At 37.5% G+C, this 27,881-nt stretch overlaps 3 protein-coding genes and 1 pseudogene across 5 annotated transcripts; 1 reads left to right on the top strand and 3 right to left on the bottom strand.

Moving 5' to 3' along the window:
* The first annotated feature begins 52 nt into the window (after nt 1-52).
* On the top strand, nt 53-4,697 carry LOC103985872 (MLP-like protein 423; annotated as a pseudogene).
* An 81-nt stretch (nt 4,698-4,778) lies between these two features.
* Nucleotides 4,779-20,683, bottom strand: LOC135585143 (kinesin-like protein KIN-4C). Of its 2 annotated transcripts, none has more exons than XM_065184415.1 (27): nt 19,412-20,683; nt 18,861-19,004; nt 18,604-18,756; nt 18,120-18,370; nt 16,929-17,113; nt 16,736-16,860; nt 16,368-16,404; nt 16,178-16,269; nt 15,983-16,096; nt 15,802-15,915; nt 15,397-15,483; nt 15,186-15,315; nt 14,285-14,385; nt 13,696-13,794; nt 13,515-13,628; nt 13,321-13,437; nt 13,167-13,247; nt 10,850-10,921; nt 10,673-10,763; nt 10,559-10,590; nt 10,340-10,425; nt 9,081-9,152; nt 8,763-8,990; nt 8,510-8,651; nt 7,611-7,706; nt 6,391-7,014; nt 4,779-5,462 (listed from the first exon to the last, which is right to left on the bottom strand). In XM_065184415.1, the coding sequence occupies exons 1-27, from the start codon at nt 19,544-19,546 to the stop codon at nt 5,142-5,144; spliced, it is 3,843 nt and encodes a 1,280-aa protein (XP_065040487.1). In that variant the 5' UTR covers nt 19,547-20,683; the 3' UTR covers nt 4,779-5,141. The 2 variants fall into 2 exon arrangements, with proteins under 2 accessions (XP_065040487.1, XP_065040485.1); XM_065184413.1 differs by having other exon boundaries at nt 15,156-15,315; nt 19,412-20,682.
* Nucleotides 20,684-20,707: 24 nt separating this feature from the next.
* On the bottom strand, nt 20,708-21,860 carry LOC103985376 (uncharacterized). Of its 2 annotated transcripts, XR_010513639.1 has the most exons (2): nt 21,132-21,860; nt 20,708-20,816 (listed from the first exon to the last, which is right to left on the bottom strand). XR_010513639.1 is itself a non-coding variant. In XM_018826657.2 (1 exon), exon 1 carries the CDS (start codon nt 21,660-21,662, stop codon nt 21,198-21,200), a length of 465 nt encoding a protein of 154 aa, XP_018682202.2. In that variant the 5' UTR covers nt 21,663-21,860; the 3' UTR covers nt 20,874-21,197. The 2 variants fall into 2 exon arrangements, 1 of the variants encoding a protein (XP_018682202.2); XM_018826657.2 differs by lacking the exon at nt 20,708-20,816 and having other exon boundaries at nt 20,874-21,860.
* A 127-nt stretch (nt 21,861-21,987) lies between these two features.
* On the bottom strand, nt 21,988-27,474 carry LOC135675145 (uncharacterized). The gene is made up of 7 exons (XM_065185418.1): nt 27,371-27,474; nt 27,069-27,217; nt 26,826-26,959; nt 25,707-25,893; nt 24,204-24,815; nt 23,492-23,665; nt 21,988-23,285 (listed from the first exon to the last, which is right to left on the bottom strand). The coding sequence occupies exons 1-7, from the start codon at nt 27,417-27,419 to the stop codon at nt 23,109-23,111; spliced, it is 1,482 nt and encodes a 493-aa protein (XP_065041490.1). The 5' UTR covers nt 27,420-27,474; the 3' UTR covers nt 21,988-23,108.
* Nucleotides 27,475-27,881: the final 407 nt, after the last annotated feature.

Genomic DNA, 27,881 nt, shown 5'->3' with positions numbered 1-27,881 from the left:
TAAACACTCTGCTTGTTATGAACAATGGAAGAGGATGGAGATCTAAGAAAAGATGGAGTGCTTTGAATCACAAGAGTACAATTGGTGCAATGTGGAGCTCCATCTGTGGCAACCACCACTGGGAGAAATGGAGGAGATGATGTGGTTGAGAGATTATGGTGGGATGCATGCAGAAGTTTCTCCTTGGTATAAAAGACTACATTGTTATTTTGCACATGAATTGTAGCAAGAAGGCTCTTCTTTTTTACTCTGGTAAAAGTCAAACTGTGGATGGCTTCTACCCACAGAGACTTTGAACTCTGTGTTGCAAAGTTTGATGATAGAATGTTTACACTTCAAATTCTGTACATCTTTCCAAACAAAATCTAGTCAACCCACAACAGTTACTGATGACTAGTTTTGATTTAGTAGGAGAGTGAAAAATATAAACAGAGTGTTACTAAAATCACTTGGGGAAGTCAATAATGAACAATCAAAATCACTTGCCAAATGCTGTAAGATTCAGATGAAGCTTGACAGCCACAAGAAAGAAAGAAAGATCATGGAGGAGATTGGATGAAAGAAAACAGAAAAAGAGAAAAAGAAATGATGTATAGCAGACTATAATTCTTAGATTTCTTTATTTACCTCCACTTGAATCCAAAATAACAGATGATTCTGATTGATTAATCCAGAATTAGTAAGACTCCTTATTCAACTTGAAGAGTTGTGGACAGTTTAGATAGGTTTTATTAGTTCTATGATACTGAACAGTAATAGAAGACATTCAAAGTAGGTTTGCATGCCATTATATTGAAACATCTTCATGAAAGAAAAAAGAAAAGGCAAAGATTCTGATCCACAGAAACATATGAAAGACTAATTCAGCAGTTCATACATAGCAGATATGAGTAGTTATCTGTAAAATTTGGCATGAACATTCAAGATCAACTGGTCTGCTGAGGAAAGCCTCACCATAACAGACAGTGAAATTGATCTATTTTAAGAACTTGAAAAAGAAATCCACAATGCAGTCAAAAATAAAACCTGCCAATAACAACTGGTAAGACAATCTTAAGGAGAAGTACCTTCACCTCCAATTCAACATTAATCACAGTTTCAAACAAAACTAAAATATCATCATTGAGAAGCAAAACAACAAACTAGATAAATAGGAAAACATGTTTTGCAAGCCACAAAATAAACAAAAATCAGATATCAACAGTAACAAGTGAATGAAACAGCCTATATCAAATGCAAACAATCCATTCTGTTTGATATATGGGATGTTCATTTTTTACGGACATGTTCTAGACATATTGGATGTATGTAATGGATTAGATTACCTTGTTACGTAGCCTGCCAAATTATGGGATCAAGAGCTTAAGAACTGCTAAAAAGACCATTTTTACTCTAACACGATTTCCAGGGTAAAAACTTGGAGAAATTCAAACTGTTTCATTAACTGAAAATGACATATCAAACTCCTTTCTACATTGTTGAAAGAACCTTATGTTACAACATTCACTTACAAGATTTGGAATTGTTATGATGAGTTGATAACCATCCAAATGAATTCAACTTTATCTTTTTACTGTAATCACCACCAGGAATCAAGACAGAGGAAAGTACAACAAGCAAATCACATAACACACATGAATTTATGTGGTAATGCACCAGCTTCATGGAGCCCCTGCAAAAAGTTCTTTCACCATATTAATGAAATCTGAATACAGTGCTTGATGTAGTTTTTTTGTCCTCCAAACATGTTTTACATATTAAAAACCCAAAATCTGCAATATGGAAATGCCTTGGGCTCATAGAATTATGGTGAACATCTGACTATAAGTTACCTAACATTTGCACATTTTTCCGAAGTAGTAAAAATTCCATGGAAATCATTACTTTAACCAGCTTAAAATTAGATGTTAGAAAATTAGATAGTACTGCCAAAAGCCCAAAAGGTAAACATCATGATAGAAAAGCAAACATACAAGTGATTTAATTTTAATGTGCTTGTTTTCTGACATGAAACACAAATTTCAGTCACATATCGTGACTTCCCATAGAGTCGGAGGATCACTAGACTGGATCCAAGGTCATGAAACAGAGATTGCAAGCATTCCAAACCAACTAGGATACTTGACAGCATTTCAATGACCCTCCCGAGGAATATGTGAAATTAAATAAATATGATATACTATCATATGCAGATATTTTATACTCGGGTTCCCCAATTCATATGTAAGACCATGAACTTTCCATGGACAATTCCTTTAACAATGATATAATCCAGTTCGATTAGAAAATGGGCTATAATGATTAGACTTTGACAAACCTGATCTAGTCGTAATTGCCATTGCAAAACAACAAATTTTGGCGAGAGAACAAATTGGGGCTTGACGATCTTGTAGTGACAATGAGGAACACCAAGAGAAGAATTGAAATAAAAGAAGGCAGCTGATTGTGAAAGTACATTGCAAAACAATAAATTTTGGCAAGGGCGCAAATTGGGGACTTGATGATCTTGTAGTGAGAATGAGGAACACCAAGAGAAGACTAGGAAAAAAAAAGGAAGATGATTGTGAAAGTATAATTTATAGCCTAAGAGGAGCATATGCCACAATTCTTTTCTTTTTCTTTCTTTTTTGTTTTCATGGAAAGAATAATTCCTAAAAATACAGCCAAAATGGTCAAACAGATTTACAATCAGAGCATGATATAGTTCCAAAAATTAATTATGAATATGCTATTTAGTATTGCTATATTTCCAAAGAATGACTTGATTTTCTTTATACAAATTAGAAATAACTTTTATGAATCTCATATTCAAGGATCTCAACATGCTTTTGTTTGTGTCCTTGAGTAGTGATTATCAATTATTTGCCTCAAAAAATATAAACTATTTATTCCATAAGATGAATGATTTCATTACAATCCAATAGAGAGTTCATCAAGATGAAATTCTGCAGTATGCTGCAAACACTGAAGAACACCAAGAAAACTGAAATTTGATATATGTAAGTTTCAGAATTCTTGAATTCCAGTATGCTTCATCAATCTGTGATCTTAATTCTTAACACAGCACTGTATGATTGCGTCCACCTAAAGGCCCTAAACCAATTCAAAATTATGTGAAGCACCCAAAAGACACTAACCTGAATATCATCGAAGAGTAGAGGATTGTCAAGATGAAATATTGAGAGTAAGATGAAAATCCCATACTAGTTCAATATGACAGTGAATAAAACATATAATCACTGATCTAATTTAGGCTTCAAGTTCAATAACTTCTTCTTATAATATAAAGTTAAATATTAATCAAGCATGGAGAGGTTGCGAAATTGAAATTTCGGAAGTACAATACAAAGCCCAAACAAGTTTAACATAATACTACTAACAAAAGCGAAATCACTGATCTACTTTACGTTTAAAGGTCAATAGGTTACTAGCTTGTCTCTACCACATGAAGAAAAGACTTTGACATCGCAATGCAATCGTATACACTTACTTATGTACCTCAAGCTTCAGAACGGCTGCCGAGAGGGAAGGAGAAGATCTCCCGAAGCCGATGTCCATGGCATACCCTGAGACGGGGAGCTTGAGATCCCGGAGAACGGAGCAATGGAGCAATGGGGCACCCAGGAATAGGGCGGGAACTCCTCCGGAGGCTCCACGCCTTCCTTCCGGACCGCGTCGCATAGCTGGGAGTGGACGTGGAAGAGGGCGCCGGAGGGGGTGGGGGCGAGGAAGAGAATGCTGCCGTCTGCGGCGGACGAGGAAGGGAAGGCGCCGACGGAGGAGAGTGCGAGAGGGAGGGGGTCGAGTCGGCCGCCTTCTTCATATTTAATCACATAACATGGCCTTCTGCAGTCAAAGAAACCTTATCAATAATGACAAGATCAACATTGTTCATCCATAGGGTTTGAGCTTCACTAATGGAGACCTCAACAATACCTGATCGAAAGATCTCTAATCATGAGTGCACTTTGATCCGGAAATAAAGAGAAGACCGGTGAAGCAGAAGGCAGTTGGTAAGTAAGCCTTTTAACTGAGAGGAGCGCAGGCGACAGCTATATGTACACAGCCTCATCTTGGTTTCTTCCCATAGCGATCCTCATCTTTCTCCAAGATTGAAGCGGAAGTGGAGGTGAAGTCCTCCCCGGACAAGTTCTGGGACGCCATCCGTGGCTCCACCGACCTCTTCCCCAACATCTTCCCTGAGCAGTACCAGTCCATCGAAGTCGTCCAAGGCGACGGCAAGAGCGCTGGTTCCATCCGCCTCTTGAAATACGCCCAAGGTGATCTCTCTCTCTCTCTCTAGATATATTTCACGTAGAATTAATTGCCGTTGCGATTTGGCAGGAGTTCCAGTAGTTCCGTTAGCGAAGGAGAAGATTAAGTGGACGGCGCGAACAAGCAGGTCTCCTACGGCGTGATCGACGGCGAGATAGCGAGCTTCTACAAGACCTTCCGGCCGCCATGAAGGTGGAGGCCAGTGGCGGCGGTGGAAGCTTGGTGAAGTGGTGCATGGAGTACGTGAAGGTGAACGAAGAGATCCCTGAACGAGACATCACCAATGAGACCGCCGTGGCCACCTTCTATGGCTCGGATGCCTACCAAACCAAGAACTAAGAGTAAGGAATACATGAAATCTCATCCATCCTAACCACACATCAAGAACAGTAAGTACATCAATGGAGTCGTATGTATCATTTGCTAGTTCATGAAACAAACATCCAAATTGAGCATACCACAGTTGAACCATCAAACTTTAGTTTCTTGTATGCAACCCGACATAACAGGGAGAAATCGGATGAATATTAATGAACGTAGTCAATGTTCAACAACAGCACACTTGTTGAACAACAGATCTTTCAGAACCAAAGCATCTAAGAGAAAAAAATGATCAGTACGGTTTTCCATAATACAACTTGGCATATCTCACAGACTGCATATTGTAAGGATTGATCCTCCTGGTTCTTTCATATGAATAATCATTATAATTTGTAGAATGCCGAAACCATGGGAATTCTCTCATGCTACACTGTCGAGATCCAGCGAGTGGGTGAACGCAGCATTTGGGTCAGAACATTACAGAGATTTTAGGAGCACTGAATAGCCAAGCAGATGCATAGTGTGAGGAGTGACTGAGGCCACAATTATGCCATATGGTTCTCTTTCTCATCAGATGCTTTTCGCATCCGAACTGGTGATCTTGGTGGAATGATGCCTCTGACTTCTTTGTTGCCGTTAACGGATTCACCAGCTCTGGCAGAATTCCTGTTCCCCAATGGAGGATGATTGTTCTCCGGGTGTGTAGAATCCATTGCTCGAGGTAGTCTTAGAGGTACATCCTCCCTAGACCTTGGAGCTTCATTGTCTTGTGGGAAGGAAGATTGAAGTGGTTCAGTTAGAACAAGCTGAATTGTAGATTTACGCCATTTCTTCCTCCGGCCTTGTTTGGCTGCATTTGGGTTGATCTGGTTCATAGCATATAAGTTAGTACTTGGCTATCTAAGCAACCAAATCTACAACAAAAATAGTCATGAATGACAATCTAGGGTTCAGAGGGCATTAAGCATGACCACAAAAATTTGCAAATCACATTGCATCGACTCATAGAATCCAAAAATGGTACAAAAATTAAAAAGTTTTATTTTCTAAATGATATGTGGTGAAAGCAGGATTTGAGCCTAGAACTTTATGATAGACTATCAAAGTATTTACCAGTTAAGCGGGCTAACATCTTCAAAAATTATATCGAATAAGGTTTCGAACTCTCAACCTTTGATAAAAGAATTAGTACAAAATACAGTTTTTGGCACAATAAAATCAAATGAATTTAGACACATTTAGGCCGAGTTCAGCCAAGTAACTAGTATGAGTATTTAGAAAGCCTACAAAAACAAGTTTAAATGGAATAAAAAAAAAGTACTATCCAAGAATTTCTATTATCTGATGAAAGATGAAAAAACAAAAGTCTGAAGAGTGACAAATCTTGTTATTCTCTTGTCAAGCAAAGCTCATACAACATTAAAACCAAACAAAATGTGGAATTTTCTTGTAGCAGAGATGGCAGCTACAAGTGTTAATCCTCCACATCTTAGTGTCCTGGTTATCAGACACATTGAAAGCAATTGAACAGAGAAAAATTTCCCACAACCTAACACAGGTATAGATTAATGTCAATAAACATACAGCTAGACATTTAAACTTCCAACATAATTAAATATTTAGATGCATATACTCTTAACAGAAGACAGTAGAGAACAAATGAAAGCTCATTTTTTTAACTAAGAGCAGAAATAGCAAGTAGAGTAATATTAATTATATTCTAGCACTACATGGTTATTGGTTACTAGCCATCAAATTAAAAGAAAAGAAACAAAAAAGGAAATTCAGACGTACCACGTTATTGCCAATATCAGACAAGGGCTTTCTTGATTTTACATTTTTCTCTTCGGTTGTATTCTTGCTCAGTGCACTTTGCAGCAGTAGTGTTCCTTCAGACACCAATTTGCTAGTGTCATCATCGACATGATCAAATGAAGAAAGACTACCACCACTTTCTGCTGCTTCCGAGTTGGATATTTCATCCATATCACTATTGATCAACCCACCTTCTTTGTTAGAACACTTTGAAGGAACGCATCCACAATAGGTGCTGCACACACTACCGAGAGCTCGACACTCACATCTCTTAGTTTTACAGGATGAAACCCGAGAACAAGAACAACAATGTTCAAACCCAACCTTTTCAACCTTGATATTTCCCTCTTCATTTGGCTTCTCTGACAAGTTCCCTACAGGAATATTATCTTCCAAAGTAGACTTTCTATTTTGATAGTTTTGAAATTGCTTCTTTCTGATCTTCTTTCGAGATTCTATCCAATCTTCATCAGCGACATCAGATTCAAACTCCTCTGATGCTTCAGCATCTGTCTCAAACACATCTGACATCTCAGTGTCTGATATATCCATATCATCCAGATTATTGACACCATGACCAGAGCACCGGATGCTTTGTGGATTCTATGCCAAATAAGATATTGATTAGGCAAAATTTATGTTAAAGAATGAATACTCGGATCAGATAGTTAAGTTAAAGGTGAAAGATAGTTAAAGTAAAAGAATATGCTCTTAGAAATCATGAAATCATGTAAATCATTCTTTTGATGTCTCATGGAAATGGGACATAAGAACAAAATAGTTTTTAAGATGAAACAAAATATCTCTCAATTCCAAGTCAAAAATATTCTTTCTTCTGTTTTCCAAATAAATGTTCTTGTCTTAAGAAGTAGAAATTTCTACTAGACTGAATACGCATAAAAATAATTACAAAAATAATAGTGGAGAAAGACATGAATGTCAAATTCATTATGCAACATAAGTGGTCTTTAACTAATTTGAATTTAATTGACAACAGAATTAATAATTTTTTGAGAACCTCTCAGTACAGTAAATGGAACTTGTTAATACTAATAACATTTGTGAACAGTAATGCCAGTCAAGTAAATTTAGACAGCTTGATCATTACCAACATTAATAAGCATCATGTCTTTTGAGAAAATTGGGAAAACATAGCAACACCATGTAGCAACTATTGAGAGCTGATTTGTAGAAGGTACCTTATGTATAACATCAGAAAGCTTGTCTTCCTTGGAGACACCTATGTCAGTTCCAGAAATTCCAGTAGTTTTCTTCACATTCTTAATAGATAATATCTGTTTAAATGTTAAAATGAAAATGCCATTAGACAAAGAGACAATCCATAAAATACATAAGTCATATGAATACAAAAAGACCATTTGCAATTAAACAACCCAAATTATAAAATGAAGAAAAAATTATTTGATGATTCAAGGTTACATGGTCAAGATGTTGAATTAACTATGCCTAGTAAGACATCCCTGGTTTCATGATTAGAAAGTGAAGGCCTGAGCAAGGTTACGATCATCGAGCTGCAGGTTCCTTGGAGAAACAATATGGAGATGTTTAATAGAAAATAAAATAAGCATCCAGAAAGCTAGTACCTTCGCCTATAAGAAGAACCCTATTAAAATTTTAACTGAAGGAAAGCAACAAAAAAAAAAAAAAAATTTGCATATGAGTACACAACAACATTTTTGAATGCTTGCTACAGTTGTAATCAGGCTAAAGCTGATGATATCTTATGGCTAACTAATCTGCGTTTACACCATTTGTTCTTAAGCTATGGGACAAATTTGATTGGTTCCTGTCAATTGTCCCCCTTAGCTTTAAATTAGATTCAATCAAGTTCCACTGTCAAATTTCATTTATAACAACAGAGTGGCCTGGTCATATAGCAGGGAAAAAAAGTTGATTGAATCATAAAATGGCCTGGTCATACAGAAAGTAACTTCTCTGTAACTCTTCTCAAGTTAAACTGGAAAATTTAAAACTAATGGACAAAGGAAAGGAAAAAAGAACCTAAATGCAAACAAGAATAATTTAATTCAGAATTATTAGTTCTCAATAGAAAACCAAAATATGAAAACTAATTAACCTGCATATTTTGGTTATGTGCTACCAACAGTTGTTCTTCCAATTGTCTCTTCAAGATATTAAGTTTGACCACCTTGTCCTTTAGTTCAGCTATTTCAGAATCCTTCTCTCTGCAACTGACCTCCTTATCACGCAATTCACACCTACAAGAGAGTAGCAATTCAAATTTTCCTCTAAGAAGAAAAAAAATTATGCTTTGAACTCTTATTATGTTATGCAGATTACAAATCAATGTGCCAGAGAACCTTGCATACCTAGAGGATGATGCCAAGTTAAACAAATAGTTCATTAGATTCTTAGCATCAGCAAGTGATCTGACTTGATTCCATCGTCCTTTACCACTAAAAACACGTTCACGCTCCTCAGCTTCTGACAATTGTGAGGCCATTGAAACCAGAGCAGTAGATGAAGTTTTTAACATGTTTTCAAGTGCTATAATCCTTGAATCTCGAGCACTTGGAGACATTGTCTGCGGACTATCACTAATATTAAACAATTAGTCAGGTCAAAATTCAAGTATACAAAACAAAGAAATATAAGCACAAAGCAATGGACAACTATAGAGAGCAAACCTTATTATTTTCTGCTTAAGCGTTTCAGATTCTTCCTTTAGCTTTGCTACCTCTTTAGCCATGGCAGCTCTTCTGAACATAGGAAAAAGAAATAATAAATGATATAAGTGATCAAAAAGTACATCTTACGAACCCACTTGGGCAATCTAATTTCATGTTAGCGATCAAATTTTCTGTATAAATTTTAAAGTATACAGAGTATGTTGCACATGAACAACTCCTATAAATGATTTCTTGCAATTGAGTCGTATTGTGCTGTAGGAGATGACTCTTAAAATTTATGTCAACTGATCCTGAAGTTTTGCAGATCTTTTGTAAAGCTTCTCAGCCTTAGCTCTACAGCAGATCCATGTTGATGCAAAAAGGCATTGCAAGGAAAGACCTCTTAAGGAATCTATGGTCCATTGAATGGATGTACTAGTAATTTCAGAAAGATAATATCCCATAGCTTCTTTTCATCCAATATCCCAACCTACCCATCATCGAGAAAAGAATTTTTATGTAATATGCCTATTGGTGTCTTCTGAGCATGGGCATCTGCCAACTGTGTACCCAGTCTGTATATTGCAAATGCTACATAGTATGCTAGCAAACCATGCAATGTCATGAGATATGGTCATCAATGATTTATCGAAGTAACTTGCATTGCTCAAATATAAGGACCACAAGCTTGGAATGTTCTCAAGTTCAAAAGTGTGGTAATGTAGCCCCACTCTTCGCTTTCAAGTTTCTTCTATCCAATTAAAAGACAACTGTTTACACAAATGTCAGGCATTCAATTACTAAGTGATACTGATTCTTTCTAGACTACCTGAATTCTATATACTAACCGGACCATTAGATGACACTAGAGTTCGGTGAGGTCTTCTTAAATGATTAGTGAGTCAACAGAGCTGGACAATTCAACTAACTGGAAAGGATATTGATTTCCTGTGAACCACTAAAAGTGTCATTCTGTTGAACCCAGTTGCAGCACATTTTGGCTGTTTCTGTCAAACAGCCATTTATTCTGCTGGTTGTCAGTATGAGCAAACCCACTTTGTTAAGATCAGTATCTTACATATTTTCGCATCTAATTTATACAGCCCTCTAATGGGGCCCCATAATAGAATCACAAGTCCTGGTTATAGTTTTGAAACTAAAGGCAAGTAAACATTCTAAATAAATGAAGCATTGCAGTTTATCTATTCTATAGCCTAGCAATGATGCAGAGATAGAATGAACAGAAAAAGGATAAACAAGAAGAGATTAGCTCTTACTCTTTCATTTGTCTCTCATACTCTGATCTTACTTCATGTACTCTTAGGGTTACTTCAAGTTCATGCTCTATAGCATGCACCAATACCTTCAATTTAACGGGGGTTCATTAATCAAAAAGTGAATACAAAACCAAATTACTGTGATTAAGAGAGTTCACAGTGTAGTTAAAGAGAATCAATTTTCCATTAAAAAAAGAACTGCTAATTCCATTCTAGTACCTGAATGCCAGGGCCATTTGCATTGCCAGTAGCTGAGTATAATAATGAACAGAGTTTAGTAAAAAAAAGTGGATTATGTGATTACTAATATCAATTCATATATGGTTAACTTACCAGATGCCTCACGAGTAGACTTCTTCGCTTCTAGTAGCTCCTTCAGTCTTTTGGTGGCCAAAGCAGCTTCTTCAGTCTTCCGTTGCAAGACCTTCAAGCAGAACCAAGTGATATGGTAAATTTAGATTATGTTAGAAGGAACCAAATTAAGGACCTCTTCAAAAGGTGCATTTTTACCATCTTTTGCCTCTGATTCAAAGCCAAGAGCTTGTGCATTTCATATTCATTCCTTCGGCCTTCTTTCTTGAGCTAGTTAAAGAAGGTATTCAATTTAATCAGCAAAACATTGTATGGCAGTGGATTTAGGAACGAATAAATTAACAGCGCTCGATTTAGAGTGAGACCACCAAATGAAAAATAAAAAGAATATAAATAACAACAAGAGGTAGTAGTATATTATTACTGTTGTTAATCAACAAGACATAGCAACCAAACGATGCAAAAAGAAAGGTAATGAAACTAGCTGATACATACTGTCAAACAAGAAGAGGATACAATATATAGTTTGAGGAAATCCAAAGGCATTTTCTTTATCATCAATGAGAAAAATACAACTAAATCCATGACAACTAATCAGCATTTCCCAATGTAGGAATCACAATACAGATCATGTTTCTTGTCCTATCTAAGACAGACAAAAGAATGGGGTTCACCACCAAGTAAGATGGTCTCTAATAAATATTGAAGGTACTAGAACAGCATGTGTATGGTGACTATATGTCTTCACCATTCTCATAGGATAATCGTGTAAAGTCAAATCATCATTAACCACAGCATGAGCAAGAGTGAGAACAAAATTTTGGAGAATGTGCTCCAAATTTTCAGACACAAGTTCTGCCACTCATCTATGGTATTCCAATTTGATTTGAGCACTTCCTTCAGTAATCATATCATACATGTCCAAGTTCATCAAAAGGACCAGCAACCATCAGCTTCCTCCAGACATGTAAAATTTACTCTGTAGCTGGAATAATTAGAAACTAGAATCCAAAGTAGTAAAAAAGAGCGGTGAAAAATAGACAGTTGCTCAATTTCCTGAGCAGCAATTAATCAACCCAATATGGCACTTAGACATTGTACATATATTGAATTATGAGCATCTTTAATCCATTAATGGCTTAGTAACAGCTATTTGTACCCAAATAATCCAAAGATATCTTGACTCCTCATGTTTTCCATCCAGTCTATAACATCTGACAACAGAAATCAGATGACTAAGAAAAGGTAGATCTGCTCAACAACCACAAATAATTTAAAGACTTTTTTCTTTTTCCGGTTACTGAAGTACTATTCTTCACACCTTTCCATTGGCTTTTTTGCCTGCACTGAGATTGGTAAACTGGCAACTGTCATTATTCTATTCCTCTGTTGTTGCTGATAATTTCTAATGCATCAACTGCTTGTTTACATCTTTTTATTGATGCTACATTGGATGTAGAAGCTAGATGACCTTAATGACGCCTTAAGTAAAACAGCATTAAAATTTCTCATGGCTGAAGGTCTGATTCCAATTCATAAAGCTAGTGATTTACTCACAAGAATCTTGAAGCCAAAAAAGATCCAATCAGCAAAAGCAACCAAATTACCTGTTGGAATTTGATGATCAAGGTTTACAGTATAAAATTGTCAACTATTAGAATCCTTAATTAGCATGTGTGACACTAACCCAATATTTATCATACACCTTTTCTCCAATCTATATAATCCACTATAAAATATGTGATCTGAAGAGCATTTCCATCAAAGAACAGAATTATTTAGGAGTAAGAGCATATGATACACTTTCAAGAGCTGGTCATGCAGCTGCATGTAATCAATTTATGGAACAATAGTGTCAAGCTATTACCAATTAGTATACTACAGAACCAAGATGTGCAATTGATAAGCAGGAGGATAACTGTTTTCTTTTCATCAACTGAGTAAAATACATAAAATCCTGCACAAGATACACTAGACATCTAAATATTAACCAACTAGGCCTTTTTACGAGCATCTCTATATAATTTTTATTTGTAAGTTTGATAAAAAGCAGATAAAGAAAGGAAACAAGTCCAACATAAATCAAGGCATAGGAAAGAAAACTAGTGCTGATGAAGCAGATTGAAACTGTTCCAGCTCTTTTATCTAATTGAACTTTACAATAGGGGGGATGTTTACCATAGATGGCAATCTAACAAAAGCAAAGCTAATTGGACATCACATGGGTTTATTCAGAGTTCACAACATGTCATGCTGCTCATGGGTGGGTAAAATTAGGCATTTGAAGAGTTACATTGTACAACATGAAAACAAAAGTACTGCAGTTCATAACTCAAACAAAAGTCTTGCAACTATATTAAAGCAATTTATTGTAGACCATGTGTTTCTGTTTGCAGGAAGCAAATAAATTACACCAGAATAAGCTGCCTAGCAAACCAATCAAATCCAGCTCAACAAGACTAGAGATAAGATAAACATCATTGAAATTTTTGTGTGATCACAGTACTCAAAATACCTGCAGAACTTCCTTTTCACGTGAAACCTTCCAAGATCTGAATTGTTCAGATTCTTGCTTCATTTTATGTTGCAATTGAACCTATGCATAGATTAAAAGATAGCAATTAATTGACTTGGAATACTTGTGGATGGCATAATGATATGATGCAGACCTTCTGAGACTTTATCCTCTGAATTTCTTCCTGTAATCTTTTAGCTGCTTCATCACTTTTTTGTTTTTGCCTCAACAATTGAGCTTGTGCCTCTTGCTTCTTCTTCAACTCAGATACCTTAAAAGGAGCAATTATATTAGTTCACCAGGCACTGACTAATAATTGTGTGTGAAACTAATTTCCCATTAACAAACCTGAGTTTCAAGCATGTTCAACTTTTGAAGATAATCTTCCCTTAGCTTCTGGGCACTCTCATCAGTAGTAGATGACATGTTTGAAAGGTTAAAACGAAGATGTTCAATCTCTTTCTGGAATTGCAAAAAGATAGTTTAGAAAAGAAAAAAAACCTCAGTGGATTAAAAAATAGAATTTTACCGTCAATAATTTCTTTTCCTGCTCGAGCTCCAGTAATTTCTTTTCATAATGCTGCTTCAGAACAGTTGTATCAACCCTTGTAAACTGCTTCATCTCCGCCTTCAATAACAAAAATGAAAGAAGTTTGAGATAAAAAGACTACCCCTAGCAACATTGCAAAGCAAACATTGAACACGATATTGTAAAATGTATTTGAATCAAAGCACCATCATAAAATGCAAATATATTTCATCATCAGTAAACTAGATTTAAAGCATAGAAGATATGAAAGGCCTTCTTGATTATGATGGTAAATTTGATCATTGTCAATTATTTTAAAGTTGGCAACTTGGTATGTAAGTAAAAGATTCTTTTCCTTGGGATGTAATGTGAAAGGTTTTAGTTCTATTATTTTCATTCAAAAATATTGGCAATGAGCAAGGAGGTTTATTTCCCAGAAACTTCACTGACATTGTCTTTCTACTGAACAGGAAACTTCATCTTCCAAAGAATTTATGCTGAGCAGCATAATGGAAATATATGACGTAACATCCTGAAGTTCATGAACAAATTAAACAACCATCAACCTCAACAATTACAAGTTAGGTACCTCCTTTTGCTCAAGCCGTTTGTCCAACTCCTGAATCTCCTTGTCAAGTTGATCTTGTAACATAGAGTGTTCCCTCTCCTTTTCTTCTTCTTCTGCTTCAACTGGAGCATTTATAAATGAAATCAGTTTTATTGAATTAATAGATCTGGAACAAATAATATCAGCTAATCAATATTTTATAAGAAAATATCCTTCTATATCTCAATATTTTAACGAAGGCAATTATAACAGTTTTAAACAATTATAGCAGTTTTATAAGAAAATATTCTCCCCTCTCGGACTTCTCTCTCTCTTTCTTTTAAGTCCTTGCTGACTAGTATACCAACATACTATGTGTTGGTACACCGATAAATGCCAGACCTATATTGGTTTAGCTAAGGACAGGTACGGGTCTCAGACTGAAACTTGAACTTAAGATTTTGGTCGTAAAAGTAATTGAGCTGCTGCTTCAACAAATAATTCTAGCATATTCTCCTCAATACATGGAATAGAAGAACACACAAAAGTAGACCTGATCCTAATGGAACTAAAATTTAAACACACAAGGAAAACAAGGATCTCATTCGTTTAATGTCATCTGAAAGCTAGAAAACATAATTGTTTCACAATCATAAAGATTGTAGCAAGGTTAGATAAATGGGCAAATATTCACTAGCTTCAAATTTTTGTATGATATCATACCAATCATAGATCCTTCCTTTAGGATACCATGATGGCAAAGGACAGGTTTTTATTTGATTAACTAGTTTAGGTGCCATGATACACATGAGAAGTATGTAGGCAATCATTATATAAGTCTTCTTGTTGGAACTTGATGTTACCATGTCTAAGATTAAAAAGAAATGTCCAAGAGTGGCACTCAATTACTCACTGGAAACATCAAGAGTCTTCTCATCACAACCTGAAGCCATATCATCTATATCAGCATCAATAGTAAGATTTCTGCAGGGATGAGAAAAGCTTTGAACTCGCAGCAACTCTGCTTCCAACTCTTGAATTTTTGATATGTAACCTTTCACAAGATCCAATTCCTGTAGAAGCACATTTAACAACAAGATAGACTTGAGCAGGAGAGCAAGTGTCAATCACTCAAGGGTACTTGCATTCTGTACCTTATTTTTTTCCATTTTATCGATCTCATCCCATGATTTTCCACCACGAGCTGATTCAATCTTCAAAGTCAGCTTGTCCTTCTCTACCTGGAAAATTGTGAACCATTCCATAAGATTGAAGAAAATCAACACCTGAACTTATAAACCTAAGAAGGTATTTGGATCATTCTATATTATCGCTCAAGACAATCTAATCCTATAGGACGAGTTTAATTTGGATCTTCAGACAGCATAACATTCATATGAACTATGAAGATGAAGCTAGAACAAATTTAAGTCTTTGTTTATAGTATACAATGCATAACAATAACTGCAGCTATAGTTTTCACAAGCTTAAAATTCACAACGTCCTTTCGAAAAAACAGTATTGAGTTATTGTAGTACGTTAATCCAATTTCTATTTACCTGAGCATCAAGAGCACTTTGTCTTAGGAGCTCGCATGTAACCTGCCGCTCCTTTAGCTCCTGGCGGAGCTCTGCATTGCTTGCCTCAAGCAATGATATTTTGTGCTGGAGAAGCTGCAGTAACAATCATTAGTGACTTACACTATTTCTTGAACTAAGCAGCATCAATTAAATCTTGTACCTGAAGTTCCTCAAGCGGTGCACCTCCACCACGACAAAAAAGCAGTTCAGCTTGCAGTTGTTCCAGTTGACTACGCATTCTTTGCATTTCAGCAGCCACCGGATCACGGTTTATCTATAATATCAGAAGTGTAGTCAGATCCATCGAAGAGGCATATTAAACTATCAACTTGTTTATGCATAAGAAATAACATACCATTGCTTTGTTCTGGATATTGCGTGCACGATTGGCATATTTAAGAGTATTAATAGTCTCTTCAGCATTTGAATCAGCAGGACTAATGCAAGCTAAACACAAATATAATCAATATCAGATTAGTCACATAAAAAAGACAAAAAGAAAACTGTTGTTGCAACAAAAAATGTGGCATCTTGGAAATTCTCACCTATCATCACTGTTTTGCTGTTACCACCAAGAGAATCCTGCAAAACAGCGAGCAGCAAAAAGGAAAATATACTAAAAGGAAAATTGGATAAAAAGCCAAATGTGTGAACTCGAATGTTGGAATGGCTGTGACTTCTAAGTTTATTGAAGTCTGTTAAGCAACATATTTTACATTTAATTATAGCAGATGTGATGGAGATGACATATCATAGGCAAACACAAACAAATGGCCTTTAATCTACTCTTCCCTAGTATTCAATTAAAGGAAGGAAAAATCTGAATTTAAAATAAATAAACCTTAGGTGAACACTTATATTGTTTCACTTTGTAATCAACAGAAGTACAAAACAAAAAGTTATCATTTCATGCCTGCAAGAGACGAGTCAACTTGCTATCACGATATGGGACGTGTCCCCCTTCTTTTCGTTTTCTTTCATCCCCAAGTGCACTAATCACGTTTCCAAGAGCTAGCAGACCCCTATTTATATGTATGCCTGTAGAGCATTGTTCATAATTAAACACTAAACGTTATTGTTTAGAAATTAGGAAAATTTTTCATCACCTTCTTTTAGTCGAAGTCCATCAGCTCCAGTTCGTTTTGCACGTTCAGAACCAGCAAGATCCACTAGGTGGAATTTTGCAAACAATATGTCATCACCAGCTGCTTCATTGTTAACCATTCCACCATGTGATTCATGACTGACATTCTTTTGTTCCATGTATATTGTGAAAATGGCATGTGAGCGACTACATAAGAAAAACACATAAAAAGATTGATAAAATAGTGAAAACAAAGTTAATATATACATTCACATGGGTACCAGGAGATGAATTCCAGAAAAATTCATATATGAGGTAACAAACAGATTGTTCTTTATGTACAAATCATTTTTGAGAAGATGCAGGCAACCATGTGATAAATTTCAAAAATAAATAAATATTTTCTTTCTTGCTTAAGTGGAATCATTTCCCCAATTTAACCAATCTTGAACCTTCAGCCATGAAAATTGTCATTTTCTCCCCCTTATAATATGATCAATAATTGAAATTCTAGTCCCTACAACACCAGGTATCATGACAATAGATTACAATATTGGCTGTACAAAAATAGTGATTTTTCGCTAAACATTTAAACTTCATGTGTCTTGGACTATTGGACATGCAATGTCTCATGCCAAATTGCCAACAGTAGGGAGAAATTCTAAGACAAGTATGATGCAGTAGTTAAACCTCATGATGTTTTAGAGCTAATTAGTTATATCAAGCATCAAATACTCACAACAAGAGAATGATATGATCATTTTAGTGCACGAAGCAACACCAAACATTTACGAAGCATGAAGGAAAACTCATTGACAATTATTAATTTCAGATGGATCAATGAAGCTGTACTTAAGTATATTCATCAATTCATAATTAAATATTAGAATTCTTGATAGCATTTATATTTGTCATTCTAGAGTTATGGCACACTAGTTTGTGTGGTTTCAAGAGATATCTGACAATTTAATAGAATATTAGATGCAGCAACAAATATTCACTTAAATGTTAAAAGCATGTTTTTCTCTACCATCAATTCATACTCGTATATCTGACAGTGGTATGGGGTCTTATACCCTGCCTTGTGTGTACAAAATAACACTCTGTCTTCTTCACACCGGTAAAACCAAAGACTGCTAATGAAATCATACAAGTTGGAACCAATGCACAAAATGACAATACTTGGTTAGAAGGTTAGCTGATGAAATCCAACCTTGATTGACTATTCATATTCGTACTTCCAGTAGCACGAGAACTGGATCCACGAGTTAAATATGATGCCATCTCCTCCTTTGATCTGACTTCAGCTTCGGTAACACCTGCAAGTGTTATCCCACCAGCTGCTGTCTCTCTGATTTGAATGGGAGCTCTAGACAAGGTTGGCTTGGCTATTGGTGCAACCTCAGTTCTCATAGCAGCATGAGATTGTGGGTCTAACAAATCAAAGACTTCCTCCTTAAAAATCTGCCCATGTAAAACCAAGTTCAAGAAACAATTTAGTGACACAAAAAATACTTTATTTTCTAGTTCAAGGGAGAATCTAATGAGGTGCAACAAATCCCAATATCAAAATAAGGAAGATAAAAGGAATAAGCTGCGGTTTGTAATTAGTAGACAAACCCTTGGACTTTAAAGGTTACATTAACTTAGTTATGGAAGAAAACTATTATGGTAAAGAAAAAGATTCTCTGACACACCTCAATAAAAGATACTCTAACTAGAAATTCTGTTCTGTCCTTCAGAGCATCAATTTTTGTAAATATCGTGTCCATTACTTCTGGTATAATCCCCCCACAGTTACCTTCGCCCGTATAGTTAGTTCCCATCGTGTAGGTCTTCCCTGAACCCGTCTGTAAATGAAACAATGGGCTTATATATCAGAAGAGAGAACAAAAGTAAACAATAATAGTAATGGAAAACGAGTGATGGCAGCATTAGGATAAGAATGAAGTACCTGCCCATATGCAAGGACGGTGGCGTTGTATCCATGAAATAGAGCATCAATCAAAGGAAGAACACATTCCTTGAAAATGGAGTAGGGAGACCCTGAACTCCCATAAACATGATCAAACGTAAATGCATGAGATCCAATTTGAACCTGTAACCCACAGGGAGAATAACCAGCAATTTGTGATGTTATCATAACCAAAAATCTATAAATTATATCTTAAACAGACTAAAATTACTCTCGTCGATAGAATCCCAAAGGAAAATCCAGAATAAGGATTTACATAAGTAGCAGCGGAAACCACCATTTCAAAGGAAAAAGGCTAAAACATTCCAAGAAGAGCAACAGCAACAGCAGACCCATGAGAAGGATGACGAGAAGGAGATCTCCTATAGAGACGATTCAGGGCAAACAGAGAATTATCACGAAACCCCTCAAACGCGAATAAAACTTGCGAACCAACACGTGGTACCTGTTCCATTCGTGCGATGAGAAAGAACAACAAAACAAAAACCGGAGCCCGAGAACGTAAAGCTCAAAGTTCGTCAGATCAGAACCTGGGGCTCCCCGGGAAGGACGGTGACGCAGTCGGTACACCCTATGAGGAGCTCCGTCGTGATAAGCGGCCGCACATTGACGGCCACCTTGACGCATTCCTTGTTCGGCGCCTTGGCCTCCTCCGGGCTCTCCATCACCAGCTCTCTCGGCAGCACCACGAGCCCAGAAACCGCAGCAATCCTCGACACTCAAAGGAGAAACGATTGGGACGATTCGATCATAGATCGGAAGGAGGGGGGTAGGGATCACCACCTTTGGAGGAATATGCGGGAAGAATGGATCGAAACTAGGGTTGGAGTTTCGCCGATTCGCCGCTCTTCTCTTCGCTCGTCTTCGCGAAGGGAAAAAGCGAAATGGAAGAGCGCCCGCTCGGGGAATTCGAAAAATAGGGTGTCACGTGACCCGAGCCCCCGATCTGAGAGGGTCTCACGTGAGATCCCGACCCCTATTTATTGATGTGTCGAAGCGTTGAATGACAACAATGCCCCTAACATGAACAAGGCCTCTATTTGTCGATCCGATGAAACCGGTAAAGTGACGAGGTTGCCCTTATCCCGAACTAAATGTATCATGTGCTTTTTGTCTTTATCTACGAGATAACGGGCAATGTCCTCCTCGGATTCAAATTCAAACTGCGTGAACTGACAATAATGCCCCTAAAGTAGGCCCACATGTGTGACCCATCCGCCGAAATATAGTCTTGCATCAAAATTCGTGCTCGTCAACGAATTAGATGACTCGATGCATGAATTAAAAGAACGGACACGAATCTTGAGACGAGCGATGTGATCTGTCCATGGGCCGACCAATAATTGCAACACAATATTGTTATAGGTGTCATGTAATGCAATAATTTGGTCGATGTACGTCTATTGGTGTAAGAAATAATGGAAATTATAATGAAATCATCACGTCCACATATTTATTTTTCGAGCATTAGACCCAAAAATATTATTTTTGAGATCTTTTTCAATAATCTCGATAGATCAATGCAAGATCAAGTCCTTTCATCACTTACTGTTAAATATATATATATAATACAAGCAAATTTAGGATTAGCCAAACTATTACCGTCATTTTATATGATGTCACTTTTTATCGACTAGATTGATACATAGGAATGTTGTCTATTTATGCTTTCCCGATAAATGCATTATCCCTCTTCAAAGTCATCCTATGCACTGAAATGTCCTTTTAGGATCAATATTAATGCTACGAAATTATTGCATAAGATAGTCTACATGATAGAAGTCTATTAAGCTACTCGTAGAATCTAATGTGCATGATTATTTACCTCTCTTGTTATTGGAGTTGAGTTCGAGCGGGGCCACTGTACAGAAGCCGCAAAAGCTGAGCAATGGTTGGACCCCGAAAACCTTCTTCGCACCTTCGCGACCGTTCGATCTACCGTTCATTCAGAAACAAACGGCTAATTATACATATAAATGAATGCACACAATATGTAGCAACTTACACGATTTTTTGTAGCTAATTCTCGCAATCAATTTGATACAACCAATCAACAGCTAATAATAGTAAATAATATATATATATATATATAATATATATATATATACTAAATATTATATATATATATATATCTTTTTCCTCGAGAAAAGGACAAATAGATCCCACCACTGACGGATGCTAATAATACTATATATAAATAAATATATATATAATATCTTTTTACTGGAGAAAAGGACAAGTGGAGCCCACCACTGCGTGCGCCGCCCGATCGGCGGCGACAGAGGCGGAGTGGAGAGGTCCGAGATCTACGGACGATTAGGCCGACGCCGGCAAGGCGAACCGGGCGGAGAAGTCGCGGTAGCCCGCGTAGTCCCCTTCTGGGCTCCCGCCGTGGCCCTCGTCGAAGTTGAGGGCGTAGCTGAGGGGGTCGTACTGGAACTTCGCCGACCCCAACCTCCAGCTTCCGCCGCCGCCACCGCTGTGCCGGTTGCGGTTGAAGCGGCGGATGAAGGTCTTCCACCGCGGACCCGCCACCAGCTCCGACCACTCCCGCACCTTCATCACCGCCCCCACCACCCGTCTCCACCACCGGCGGTCGTCTCCCGCGCCACCTCCGCCGCCGCCAGCGTGGATCCGCTGCCACGACTCAGATGAGGAGGAGGAGGAGGAGCGGGGCGCGGACCAGATGCAGCAGCAGCAGAAGCGTCGGCGGGAGAACATCGCGTCCACGGAGGTCGATTGGTCGTCGGTGGCCTCCAGAGGGATCGCCGTCGACTCCATGGACGATCAGATCAGATCAGATCGACTGGATTTACCAAGTGTCGGTGGAGAGGAACCGATCAACGGGAACTAAGGATGGGATTCGAAGGGCATGAGAGGAAGAGGAAGAAGGAGAGGTAGGTTTTCTTGATGGAGAAGCCCTAACCATTAGCCTCTCTTCTTCGTCATCAGCCACCTCGTGATGAGAGCGACAAAGGCAGGGTGGGTTGAACTTTATTAATAATGTTTCCATATTAACTTTAATGATAATAACAATGAAGTATAATTAGTAATAATTAAAATTAATTATTCTGCCATCTCTGTCCAGGAGACCATAACAGCTCATTCTTGGGAATCCGACTGCACCAGATCCACATCACCCCTGGCGGCTTCCAGGGTTGATTCGGTAGGCATAGCAGCAACTGTACTGGCAGAAAGCAGGGAACACGTGTCCAGATACAAGAAGAGACCATAGGGACACATCATCCAGAAAGGTTTCGAGGGTGATTCATCATCCTAGACAGTCCAGTCCAATACATGAGATTGTCATGGAATGACAGCCTTCTTCTTCAAGTTATAAGTACATTGTTTGAGATGCCACAAAAATATATTTCACTTGATGCTGAAGAAAGTAAGAGGCAATTATTGTTGTGTCAAGGTCACAGCAAACCCAGCAACCACATTCCAGCTGCCAGGTTTGCAGCAACAGTTCAGAAACAGATTAGAACATCTGGATAGATGCAGGTATCACTGCACTGCTGCTCTGCAACATTGTTCACAGTTGGGGAAGATACAGCTCCCCAAAATTATGTTCAATGTGGGCCAACTTTTGACACCTTTGCCATTTGTTTCATGACAACTTTGTCCATGACCATGGATAACACTGATGTCTTTCTTTTAAGGTTGCTTTCAAGCAACTGCTATTAGCAAACACAACCTATGGAACTAAAACTATATGGATTGAGTGCTTCTGAGGCAACAGCAGTGTCTGGCTGCCTGTTGCTTGATTCCCACAGGATTCCAACCACTCTCCTGCAAGCAGACCTCTTCAAGGGGAAGGGAAACCAAATATATTCCAACTTATGGAGTAGCAGCAAATTCCTTTCCATGCTTTTGGTTGCACGTCACCAAATATATTGACTGTCTCTCCTCCCTCCCTTTCTCTCAGATTAATATATTCCAACAAATTGATACATCAGAAACTCCAGCTCTAATTGCTCTTCCATACCAATCCGATATTGCTTGTAATTTCTACCAAAGAGGGACAAATATCATGGAAATCACATTTGCTTGTTCTTTAAGAACCACTGATAGAGAAGGCTTTTTTATTACAGATCCATCAATCTGACCTCCCTTCACGTAGGGTTGTTATTATACAACTGTTAGCTGATTTCTTCCCATTAAAATCACGCTTTCCTCCCATTAAAAATGTCTAGAACTACTATACTTGCATCAGGAACCTTCATATCAGCGGAAACGCTGATAAAGTGTTCGGAGATCCCTGCAGTGGATGCAGGTCCATGGAGACACTGGAGGGTCCAAGCAGTAAGAGTGTACCCACTGAGATTGGCAGATGCAGCAGCAAAGAAGAAGATCTTCTGGTTCACGGTTGTGGCATACAGAACAAGCAGGATCCATGGGCATCTGAATCAACAAGAGAATGGTTGATTAAATATAAGAAATCTGTATCAAGGTAAAATGAACTGAAAATTTATCTGCTGATATATCAATTTCAGAATGAAGTGCATCACAGTGTACTGTGTAGGCTTGGAAGAACAGTGCGATGAAAATGATCACTCAACGTTATGGATTGTCATGCAGAAAGAAGAAAAGTGAAAAACAAAGCTTACTGAGGCTCTGGCACTGTCATTTCCATTGTTGGAGACCATAATAATGTCTATGTTCGAAGATTCAGACGGGATGGTTTGAGAATATATCTTCTGATCAGTAGAGGTGTCCATCTTTCTCATGCTTGTAAAACTGGACTTGCATAGAGGGCATGACGAAATCTTGCCTCTTGAAGCCTAAAACACAATAATTATGAGACCGAAAACACACCATCCACATAGAAACCAAAATAAAGACATTCTACCAAACAATGCATATTAACCATATATCATGGCGCATTTTATTTCTCATTATAACAAATTTATCAGTTAGTCCTAGAAAAGTATGCACTAGCAGCATTAATTGAAAGAAAGTGATCCATGTTTTGTCTTTATTGGTGCAAACATGGAGGATTGCGAGGAATTATTCATTTTGGATGAGCCCCACACAATTTTGCCCTTCGGATGGGCCCAAAAGATGACGTTGAAGGCAGAGGTGACTTTGTCCTCTATGTTTGTCAAAACTTATAAAAAAAGTTAGTAAAGAAACTGCTTTAATAAATATTATTTCTTTAGACATCCAAACACATCCAAAAGGACCACAACCAAAAAAAGGTTGATTGCTAGGTGTAGCAAATCAAGGGTTACTTGTGGTTGTAGAAACACGATATATGCAATTATTATGATAAATGTGCAAGAAAATTTTAAATGCTTAGAAAAGTTTACAACTACATACCAAACAGTCAACCCATCCTTGAATGCAGGAGTAGCAGAAGCGATGCCCACAAGGTAAAACAGCCCTTGTCGTGCTAAACTCTGTCCAGCATATAACACACGATAATTCTGCTTGCTTGTAGGCACCTGCTTCATAAAGAATTTCACCTTCTTTATGGTGTTCATTATCATTCCTTGCATTTTCTGAAGAACCAAGCATTTTACCTATACATTCAAAATTCTCATTATCTGAAAATATTCCATTGTCAGATAGAATATTGTCATTCCTAAGCTCTTCTACACCATCCTGTTCAAGCCCTTCTATTCCACTTCCCTCATGATCAGAAAGCATAAAGTCCGTAGTTTTTCCTTGAGATGACGATCCAAGCCTCCTTCTCGAAGTATTTTCACAGGTTGAATCAAGATCAATGATTTCAACATGACTGCTAAATTTCTTTACAGAAGTTCCTTGCTTCTGGCCCAAACTCACATAATTCAAAAGATTACAGTATGCTTTCTTCTTAAGGCGATTACTTCTTCGAGTTGGTTTACAAGTAACATCTTGAGTAGCATCAAACAGGTTTCTCTTCTTGCTTGATGAGCACACTTTTGGGAATGTACTAGACTCCCTACACTGCATGTAATCGGATAAACATGGTTATGCCAAGACAAAATAGAATTGTTGTAATTCATGACAATTGACATAACCAAATTTTGTTTAAATAGAAAGAAGTTGAAACTAACAAGGAAACAAAAAAACTAAGAGAAATAAGTGCACACAAAACTACAACTTAGTTTAGGGAATGTAAATGCAAACATAAGCTACTAAAAGGATCATAGAGCACTAGCTAAGTCAAGTTTATCCATATTTAGGACATTTCTGATAATGCACCTATTAATGACAAGCTGTAGAAGCATATTCTGAACTTTTGTAAAATTCTTATCAGCCACTAGCAATGGCTCATATTTAAAGATGTTGAGAAATTGTTACAATATTTGATTGGAAGATATTGTAGCAATTGTTGCCCTTTCAGACAACAGTTGGAACAGCTTTATGTATTCATTCCAGAAGCAAGGGGTTGTGTCCATGCCTAATAACTGGGAGCACTGTACACATGTATTTTAGAGTAAACCACTCGCTTATCATTTGTGGCAGGCAGCAAATGGCCAACATAAGGTATAGTTCGTTTGACTACTTATACTGTCCACCAAATTTATTTTGAGTGTGTATACAATGCATCATTTATTTTTTTAAAACAAAAGTTCTGTGTATCCTCTTATTTGATTATGCAGATATCACATAATCTTATCAGTAAAGGAATTTCTTCGAAATTCTTTGAGTTCTACAATATCTTAAAAAAAGTGAATTAGAATTCTGGAGTAAAGCAAAATACAAAGAAACTATAAATGTATTTCATGTGATGACAACTCAACAACAGAGGTACACCATCATAAACGCATAGAACACTACTTGGACAAAGATCGAGTTACTAGGACCATGCAAATGCACAAGTTCACAACTTACTTTGTGTAATAGTTGTGAGTCAGACCAATCCAGATAACTTGCATCAATTTCTACTATGTTTCTGCAATTCAATGCACTGAAATTATCAGATAACATGCATCGTTCTGTGGATATGATGCTTTTTCCTTTTCCAGAAGTATCCAAAGCGGCAGGCACTTCCCAAGTTATGGGTCCAGTTTCTTGTCCACTGCAAAGAACCAAGTGACAGAAAAATAAGTATACAAGTGATGTTAAATGCCTGAGACATATTGTAGATGTACAGAGTGAAAAAGAATGTCCAAAGTGAAAACCATTCAAATCCAATTAAATCTACAGATAAGTGAAAAAAGATTAATTATTCATATCATTCTAAAAAACCCTTTGAAGAAACAATTCAAAGATATTTAGAACTTCAAAAAAAAGAAACAGGGTACAAAATATTTTTCAGTTATATGATATCAATCCCGATGCTTGCTCCATGTTCAGGCTACCCTACATCACATATAGTGTTGGAATGGTAGAATCATTGGTAATGGATATGTGTCATATATTTTGTCCATGCAGAATATCAGGCACAAGTATAGGCATGTAACGAACATTGGAATTGACAAGAATTGAATGCCATAATCAATGAAGCATACAGCGGATATTATTGTGCCAATCCTCGATCAACACCCAACTAAGGCAATCCTTAGTTGATCGTCTAATACAGAACATGAACCATGTTACACAATTGATAATTTCATAAATTAAAACCTCATTACGTAAAGTTGTATGTTGTCGAACTCCAAAGACAACATATGGAATATTTCTTGTCTCCAAGTCTCATTTAGCACAGGGAGAACGTACGATTTTATATGGAAGCTCGTAAACTATTTGTCACAATTTCTCATCATCCTGACTTAAAAATCAATTTATAATTCACTAGAGATCTATACTATTTCATACTTTGCAAGTCAATTGTCTATACTGGATTATCAAGAACAAAGAATAGTGGGATACTCCACAGAATGCAACTCAAGGTTCTATTAAGTACATCTTACGGATAATATGGCCGGCGATGGCCCTACATAGTGGAAATTAGTACACACCAGATTAATCCACATAACATGGCAAAGCAAAAAGATAAACAAAAGGCACCTCTGTGCGGCATAGGGATCTTCAGGAAGACGCTTCCTTTCCTTTAAGCAATCCTCAAACCAACGGTGACTAATTATATGTGCTCCAGTTCTTCTCGCCATGTCATACTTCTTACCTTCGAACTGCCAACACACCTACATTCATATCGAAGTACTGTCCACATATCATTCTCCAATCAAACAATTTGCAATCACCAGCACGATTAACATAAGAATCCACAAAAAAACAGGTGGAGATACACACCAGATGTGTAGTTGATTTCGTCATAGCTCCGGTGTAACTAGCTCCAGTTTGGGCTATAAGCTTGATGAGCTTAAACCGCTCCGTCCCGTGGTATCCACTGACTGTGGCGACAACCGATTCCATACCTTGAATCGGCCGAATCCCATTACCTGAAAACAAAGAAACCCTTGCAACGATCACAAAAGAAGGGAAAAATCATCAAAAATCGAACGAGATCAGATCGCAGATGAAAAACTGGAAATGTTGCCAAAAGGGTTTCTCATCAGATCTCTCAACAAAGGAATGGAGAAGACATAGAGGACCTTGGAATCGACCGGAAAAATCGTCTTCTCGGGGTCCGCCGGATTCCATGGCGCTCTCTTTCGGCCTCGACGACGAGGGAAGGGTTTCAATTTTGGGCGTTTGAAAAATTGGTACGGGCGCTTCTGCTGCTCCGCGGCACATAATACCGCCCCTTCCCCAAGCGCGGCAATGGAAATCTAATAACGCGGTTCGAAATAACGTTCCGTCATATTCTCGTAACAGAATCCCACCCGTTACGTTATATTCTCGTAACAGAAAAGATCCTTGAAGCCCATGAACTGATACTGGGACAATATGGGCCGTTGAGTTTGTTGGAGTGAATTGGGCCCAATAGCCTCAGCCGATGATTTGATCTCAACCGTCCAATATAAAGGAAAAAAAAATATAGATCTTTATCAATCTGTATTTAACTTTTTATTTTTATTTTTGTGACATCATATAATACAAGTCAGCATGTACCGATGCATCTATCTGTCGTAAAAACCTGTATCGGATCATTTGTATTTTTCT

The sequence above is a fragment of the Musa acuminata genome, chromosome BXJ1-5 (assembly GCF_036884655.1).
Source record: "Musa acuminata AAA Group cultivar baxijiao chromosome BXJ1-5, Cavendish_Baxijiao_AAA, whole genome shotgun sequence".
In the NCBI taxonomy this organism is placed as follows: Eukaryota; Viridiplantae; Streptophyta; class Magnoliopsida; order Zingiberales; family Musaceae; genus Musa; species Musa acuminata.
Note: the sequence above shows the minus strand (reverse complement) of the source record. Positions and strands in the feature narration are given on the sequence as shown.

Excerpts from the sequence above, each read along its gene's own strand:
- LOC103985376 (XM_018826657.2), bottom strand. The coding sequence starts at position 21,662 with ATGGAGTCGACGGCGATCCCTCTGGAGGCCACCGACGACCAATCGACC.
- LOC135585143 (XM_065184413.1), bottom strand. The coding sequence starts at position 19,546 with ATGGAGAGCCCGGAGGAGGCCAAGGCGCCGAACAAGGAATGCGTCAAG. Across the intron at positions 19,005-19,411 it reads TCCTTCCCGGGGAGCCCCAG|GTTCAAATTGGATCTCATGC; the intron begins GTTCTGATCTGA and ends TGTGGGTTACAG. Across the intron at positions 8,991-9,080 it reads CTTAAGCAGAAAATAATAAG|TGATAGTCCGCAGACAATGT; the intron begins GTTTGCTCTCTA and ends GTTTAATATTAG.
- LOC135675145 (XM_065185418.1), bottom strand. The coding sequence starts at position 27,419 with ATGGAATCCGGCGGACCCCGAGAAGACGATTTTTCCGGTCGATTCCAA. Across the intron at positions 27,218-27,370 it reads TTTTTCCGGTCGATTCCAAG|GTAATGGGATTCGGCCGATT; the intron begins GTCCTCTATGTC and ends CTTTGTTTTCAG. Across the intron at positions 23,286-23,491 it reads ATGACAGTGCCAGAGCCTCA|ATGCCCATGGATCCTGCTTG; the intron begins GTAAGCTTTGTT and ends TTGTTGATTCAG.